This window comes from Drosophila mojavensis, unplaced genomic scaffold (assembly GCF_018153725.1).
Source record: "Drosophila mojavensis isolate 15081-1352.22 unplaced genomic scaffold, ASM1815372v1 contig_74, whole genome shotgun sequence".
NCBI lineage: Eukaryota > Metazoa > Arthropoda > Insecta > Diptera > Drosophilidae > Drosophila > Drosophila mojavensis.
Genome location: NW_025318899.1, coordinates 8,982,589 through 8,990,000, shown reverse-complemented (window position 1 = coordinate 8,990,000; position 7,412 = coordinate 8,982,589). Strand labels below are relative to the sequence as shown.

The window sequence follows — 7,412 nt, the reverse complement described above, 5'->3', positions numbered from 1 at the left end:
GCAACGAAGTGGGTTGCCAGTTGTTGTTGTTGTTGCTGTTGCTGTTGCTGTTGATATTATGAAAATATGAGCAGCAAGTGGGCTGCTGTGCGCGCTGTCCGACTGCATCCACATCTGCATTCCAGACGAGTCAACGGCAAAATAGCAAATAGCGAATAGCCAGACGCAGAGCATGTGGGATTCAGACGCGACGGCACTTAACGACGGCATTGTTGTTGTTGTTGTTGCTGTTGCTGTTGCTGCTGCCACATCAATTGCAGCTGAGAGACCTGCCTGCCACATCATCAACTGCTCGCTGCCTGCTGCCTGCTGCTTGCGTCGGCGTACGCATGATGCGTTCTTGATTGGCTTTGACTCCAGCGACGCCTCTGTTGCAGTTGCAGCCGTGGACCTCTGGCGACCCCCAGTGTCAGTGGCATTGCGTGTGACATTGCAGCATCATCTATGTGGCAACTGCACCATATTCATTAGCAGCCGTTAAATGCTCGCTTAATCATGCATCATGCGCGCAGAGGCAACTCAAGTGGCATCAGACCCCGGCAACGATACAGAGGCAGCCTCTGTTACAGCCAGCGACTGCTGCTTGCAGCGGCTGTGGCAATCTTAAGTGAATTTGTGTTGCAATCTGCGAGTCTTAGATGCAGCAGCAGCAGCAGCAGCAGCTTCCTTTCGCTGCCACAGCTCATGATGACATCTATTAATCAGTTTTATATGCATCGCATGCCTCGTCTGGCTGAGATTGCGGCAGCTGGCAAAAGTCTCAAAGCCTGCAAATCGAAAGAATGCGAAACGGAGAAAAGCCAACTAGAGAATAATTTATATTGGTAGAGATTTAAAGTGGTAAGAGATGAAGATATTCTTAAGTTACTTAGGAATGTTTATATGAGCAGGAGAATTATGAAAAATCAGAGGAAGGGAGAGAGAACCGCATAGAGAGAAGGGGAACAACAGAGAGAGAGAGAGCAAGTCAGAAAAACACTGTGAATGAGAGAAAGAGAAATGGATTGAGACAGAGAGCGGGAAAGAGAGAGAGAGTAAGAAAAAATTCAATAGATAGTGATAGAGATAAAGATACTTATACAAAGAGGAAGAAGTAGAGATAGATTCATAAGGAAACTGATGTTGAGAGAGAGAGAGAGAGAGCGAGAGATAGATAGGGGGAGAGAGTTTTAAAAAGAGACATGCAGTGAGAAATTAACAGAGAGACAAACAGAATAGAAACCTTTCAGCTAGAGAGGCAATGATAGTCCTAGCTGATACTAATGATGGGTAAGTCTAGTAAGTGCAAGAGAGGTAAAATGAGAAAGAAAGAAATGTGTCAAATATATGTATACATAAAAACTGTAAGCATATGGATAGAACGTATTTATGAGAGATATAGATGCATGTCAGATTATTTATCATCCAAGTTTGATCATAAAATCCAAATGAATTGCCTTAGAGCTGTTTAATGGTTTCATTGTCTCGATTGCTTGGACAGTTTTATGGACCACCCTTGGCAACGCGTGGCTCTCACGCTCGGCCGCTTGTTTATATTAATTTATTTCATTTTGTTGCCAATTTGTGAGCAATTCAAAGGATCTAAACTAATTTAGCAAATTGATTGGAGGCCGCATCCCGCCCAGACTTAGGCAGAGCCGGTTCGCTTACAAGCCATAGAAATACGAATCAAACAAATGCGGCAATTAAATTTTCATATGCGTGCCACACGACCAGGACGCACGGAGTGCCGGATGCCGAGATCTGAGCTCTGAGACGGACGTGCGTCAATTAGGGGCAAGCTTTGGTGGTGGTTGCTCAGCGACACCGTCCGCTGCACACACGCCCACTTGGAGGCATGCCACGTGGCCGCCGCATTGTGCATTGAGTCAATAGAGGTCGGCCGGGGTGCGAGTCTCATTAGCGTGGAACCAGGTAAAAGCGCTTGAAGCCAGCCACGTGGCAGCTGCGCTGCCCAGAGCGCAGCTCCATGCGAGCGCCTGAATGGGAACTGAAAATGTTTTCGTGTTGTGTCACCGAACAAATGTTGCACCGCTGACCCAATTGCCACGCCGGGGTCAATGATAATTTCAGGAGCTTTTGGCCGCGTTGTTATTCGTGCGCTCGCCGAGATCGTGAGCCAGCGCTTGGGCGCTCCTTCAACTAAATAGGAAAAAAATGCAGACAGCTGCACGTGGTGGGCCGCCGGTGGTGGTGGCGCCACAGCCACAGCGAGCGTTGCTCCTGACATATGCAAAATGCGGCTGCCATAACTGGCAACTGCCAACTGACTCTGCCTCACAATAGTTGCAATTGCAATTGCCTTTTCTCATGATTTGACTGCGATTTGCATTGGCTTCATGGAAATCTGTCAGCGAGCCACAGATTTATGGCAACGGCTCCAGTTGCCGCCAATGTGGGCGTCACATTATGTTGCCACAGGAAAGAAGACAAGCCGAAGGTGAAGAGGAAAATCGATAGACGAGCGGAAAAGTCTACAAAGCGTCTGCGTTGCCAACGCTCTCCTCCTCCGCCCACTGAGAAGAGAGAGAGAGAGAGACAGTTGCATATATTAAAGTCGGCAAATTAATTCAAAATGGCTGCCTTCAAAAAAGCGAGTGACATGCGCGCAGAGAGCGAGACAGATAAAGAGAGAGAGAGAGAGAGAGAGAGAGAGAGAGAGAATGTGTGTGAGCGTAGTCTCCACTCAGTCTTGGTTGCCAGGCAACGTCAGGCCAGGCCACTTGGCTGGGGGTTGCTTGGCGCCCGGAGGGTAGGCCGGGTGGCCCAGGGACGTCCAGGGTTGCCACGCTTCGTAAACGCTGGGAATCGATTGCAGTGGACACCAGATGCAAGCTATTTCGTTGGCTCAACCGATTTGGTACGGTCTGATTGGGTCCCAATGCTATATGCGACAACTGGATGAACAAACCCTATAGGCAGTACGTACGTCCGTATATCAACCCGGTTTAACCACCTTACAATGCCGCCGCCTGCCACTTGACAGCTGCGCTTTGTGGCAGGCAATCAGTGCACGTGACCGACACACGAGCCGATGTTCTGCTCATTAGGAGAGGCTGACAAGCGTTTTGCCAATCGCGATATGATCATCAAAATGCCAAATCTCTCGCTCGAGCGACAGCAGCAGCAACAACAACAACAACCCTCCTTTAACAGCCCACTGTGATTAAGTCCACTAAGCTGCTGTTGCACAGTGGGAAAGTCACGCCAGTGGCATGTCACAGACGGCTGCCACAACTGCAGCAGTTTACAGCTCATTGCATTTCATCACGCTTTGTGTTTGTGCAGAGCAGGAGTGGGACAAAAGTCAGGCCTGATGATATTTGAATTGATCTTGCAGCACTCGAGAAAGGAATTCACAGATCTGCTAGGAAATTTCCTTTGTTGACTCTAAGAGCTATATCTATTCTATATATAAATTTGGTTTATTATGTCTGCCTGAGTCTAAACAAAGTTTTCATTTGAAGCAATGAAAAGAAATTGAATTCCAGAGAAGATTGCGAAGGCAGAAGAAGTTTGACCTTAGCTAGGTAGATTCTTTAACAGGAAAACCCACAATTCACATATAAGAATCGACTTTACCCTAGAAATTTCAACATTTTTTTATTAAATTTTTTTTAAACAATTATTAAAGCTTTTGATAAAAACTTAAATAGAATTTATTGATACAAATTTAAGTAGATATTAATATACCCAACTCGCATAGGGTATTTATGCTTCGTTTAGACTTTCGCTCGGCAATTTCCTTTTGGGTTTTGCATGTTGCCCGTCTTGTATCCTCGGACCACGTAATCATGTTACGACACACAGCCTGACATCAGAGTTTCAGCAAAAGCGATTAATATCGCACACGACACGAAGCTGGGCAGGAGCAAGACTCGAAAGTCCAGAGTAAAGACTCCAGACTCCAGACTCCAACTGGTAACAGCAGCAGCTCCCACAACAAATGGCAGGAACATGATGCCAACTCTGACTCTGACTCTAGCTTTTCCATACGATGCTGGCCATTGTTGTTGCTGTTGTTGTTGTTATTGTTGGTGGTGGGTGCTGGTGCTGCAGGCGGCCCCAAAAGATTTCGTTTAAAATGACTTAATGGCAAACAGCTCATAAATTCACGAATTTGCATAAACCGACTCGACTATTTGGGCAACATTGCAATTGCAGAGAGGGAAGCGCCCCTCGGGGCACATCCAACAGTCAGGTCGCAGCGAGTGAGTCAGCTGCAACAGCAGCAGCAGCAGCGGCAGCAGCAGCAGCGGCAGCTGAAACACGAGCTAGAGCTCTTGTGACTGGCAGCCTAATAAACACAATTAACTTCATCATTTTGAACTCAAATTATTTCATTTCAATGCGATAAAATCGCAAATCACGAAGCGGCAGCCAAAGCGAAAGCGCGGCTCTAACCAAAATAAACGAAAAGCCAGCCGAACAGACAATAGAGTCAGATACAACAACAACAGCAACAACAACAGCAACAGCAACAACAACGGACTATAACAGACAGAGATCGGTGAAAATTAAGTCAAACTGTTGCTGCAAAACGTTTTGCCAATCGGCTCGACCAATCGAACCGATCTCGGGACTTTGGCCTGTTGCACCCGCACCACCACTGAGCACCACCAAAGCCACTTTCAATTGCCTGGGCAGAGCAGCTGCATCGGGAATGAGGCTGGCACGGCCATAGGCCATAGGGATAGCTAGGGACGTGTTGAGGCTGGCATGGATGGAGTCTCTTTGGGCAACGAAGGTACAGCATAATGTTGCATGTCGCGCCAATTGTGTACACGATTTGACTTGGCAGCCGGCTGACAGTGCTGCCCACTATGCTGTTGCCAGTTGTTGTTGCCGGTTGTTGTTGCTGTTTGTGTGTCAGCTAATCAGCTGGCAAGTATCTCATCTTCGAGGACTACTAGCAACTGCCAAAACAACAGCGCAACAAGGCACACGAAAAACTACCAAGTCATGTTGCCTGCCGACTGCTGATTGTTGTTGTTGTTGTTGTTGCTGGCGTTGCTCCTGCTGCAGTTGCTGTGATTGTTGTTGTTGCTGTTGTTGCTGGACTTTTGCAAATAAATCTCTTGGCCATGGCTGCTGTTGGCTGTTGTTGTTTTTGCTTTTGCCACGGCACCCAAAAACTTGGACACAACACAATCAGCCAGCAGCCCAGGCATGTATTGCTGCTGCTGCTGCTCAGTTGTTGTTGCTGCTGCAGTTGTTGGTGTTTCCTGGAAAGCGTTTCCTGCATTTAGCTTTGTTAGTTTGCTTTATAACTATGTTGGCGCTACAGTTCGTTGCTCAATGCAATTGTATATACCCTAGATCGAAGGCAAAGTATTTTAGCATATAGGTTATAATACAGTTATTCAAGAGAAGAAAGTCCTTCCACATAGTGTTAGCTATATATATTTAATTGAAATCTAAGGACTGCTCCAACTTCCCAATTGCAGTGCAGTCATCTGCCACCCACTTTACAGGGCATCTTCTAGTCGATCACATGGTACTTGGCGCACTTTTACCAGCCTGCGCTGATTTAGATCGTGTCCACCAACGAATTCGCTGGCAGTTGACTTTATGAGGGTCAATCAGGCTAACCAGAGTAGTCTGCAGCAACTGTCCAATGCCCGGAATGCGATCGTATCAGAAAACCAGGCACAGGTCGAACATTTTTTCAAGCCCATTGAAAATATTTCCACGTGATATTTGTTGTTGCCTGATTTTGCATATGCCAGCAGCAGATTTCTCTGACCCCATAAAGTGCAGGTATTTACTAATGTATATATATAAGTGTGCATTCTTAATCAGAATCAATATTAGGGATAATCTTAAATGGCTTTTATTTTTAATATATTTGGACAGAATTTTTAAAGCTTCAATTTAATTTACATTTATATAGATTTTTTATATTAAAATGTTTTTTTTTTATTCATAAAATCTCTAAAAATATTTATATACTAATCAAAATCTTACAATTTATTTACAATCATTTACAATTTATTTATTTCGATTAAGCCCTAAGTCAAAGTCAATTAAGTCTAACTAATTTTGTAAATATTTTATCTATTTGAAAAATGTATTTCTCAATTTCCAATCAATCATCACATATTTTCCATATCATTTCATTGTCGATATTCCATTCGATGCGATATGTATGTCTAACGTGATTTGACACCAATCCAAAAACATACTCAGTCTTTCGATGTTGTTGTAGGAATATTGTTATATTTCCCATTTTAGTGTAGGATATTCATTTAAAGTAATTTATTCAAACTGAACACAACAAATTTTAGTTTTTGTAAAAATTTTAAATTTCTTTTAAACCCGACATTTTGTTTTTATAGATTTCTCGATTTTTATATTCATTTCATAAATATTTTATCAATATGTACATAACGGCCCTCTCCCATATGATACTCGTAGGAGCCTGCTGCTACGCGCTCTACGCTCTGACGCCGGCCGAGTTCCCGTACGCGTATACAGCGGCTGCCTTCTGCTTGGTCCACGGACTGCTCGGGGTGGTGCGCACTCTTGAGGGGGGCGGGGAGTGCGATCGCACCTTTGCGGTGTCCTCGAACATTGTGGAAGTCATACCCTTGCCGCTGGCCAACATCGAGTTCTACTCGCACTCGTCGCAGTCGGGCGTGGCACTGGTGCACGCCCTCTCATTGATACTGCTGCTATACGACATGATGGGCAGCATGAGCGACGAATGGAGCAGCTCCACGGACACGGTGAAGGACATCTCGCTGTTGGGCAACATTGCGTCCGGCACATTCATTGGCGTACAGGAGGAGAACTATTTTCACGTGGGCGTCGCGGCAGCGGCGGCTGTTTCGCGGTTCGGGCCAACGGTCCTGTGCCCTATCCTGCCTGAAATCATACCCTACCTGAGTAGTCTAGGCAAAGCTGCCATAATAGGGGTCACCACGTACGCTCTAACAAACTAACGGTGTTTTAGTGTCAAGCTTTTCTTTTATACGTGTTTTTGTATGTCATAATATATTGTATATATATATATATATATATATAGTCGCTGAACTGATTAGACCAAATGAAACCGTCGATAACCTCGTCTGCATTCCTCCCAGCTTTCCAATTGGCAACCCGCCCGTTGGCAGGCAAAAGCCCAGTTGTGGCAACTGGGCGCGTGTTTGGCAAGAGTTCAGCTCACAGCTGGAGACTGCACTGCTTTTGGCGCATACCTGGACAGCTGGCCAGCCAAAAGACTGGCTGGCTCACTGGCTGACTGCCTGGCTGGCTGACTGCAGCCGTGTTGGATAACAGGCAGCAGCTGAGAGCTGTTGGCCAGCTCTCTGGGCCATAAAAATGGTAAAATGTTGCGTTAATGCGACGTTTGTTCGAACACAGCTTTCAAACAGATCGACGCAGGCAATTGTTTGGACAGGCTTTGCCTA

At 45.7% G+C, this 7,412-nt stretch overlaps 2 protein-coding genes across 2 annotated transcripts in view; one reads left to right on the top strand and one right to left on the bottom strand.

The window, feature by feature from the left end:
- Nucleotides 1–1,864, bottom strand: part of LOC116804309 (UPF0746 protein DDB_G0281095-like) — an 11,203-nt gene extending 9,339 nt beyond the window's left edge. The window contains 1 exon segment of the mRNA XM_044010218.1: nt 1,724–1,864. Coding sequence (XP_043866153.1) covers nt 1,724–1,864 — 141 coding nt within the window.
- Nucleotides 1,865–6,292: 4,428 nt separating this feature from the next.
- On the top strand, nt 6,293–7,016 carry LOC6581871. The gene has a single exon (XM_002007556.4). The coding sequence runs from the start codon at nt 6,381–6,383 to the stop codon at nt 6,942–6,944; it is 564 nt and encodes a 187-aa protein (XP_002007592.1). The 5' UTR covers nt 6,293–6,380; the 3' UTR covers nt 6,945–7,016.
- Nucleotides 7,017–7,412: the final 396 nt, after the last annotated feature.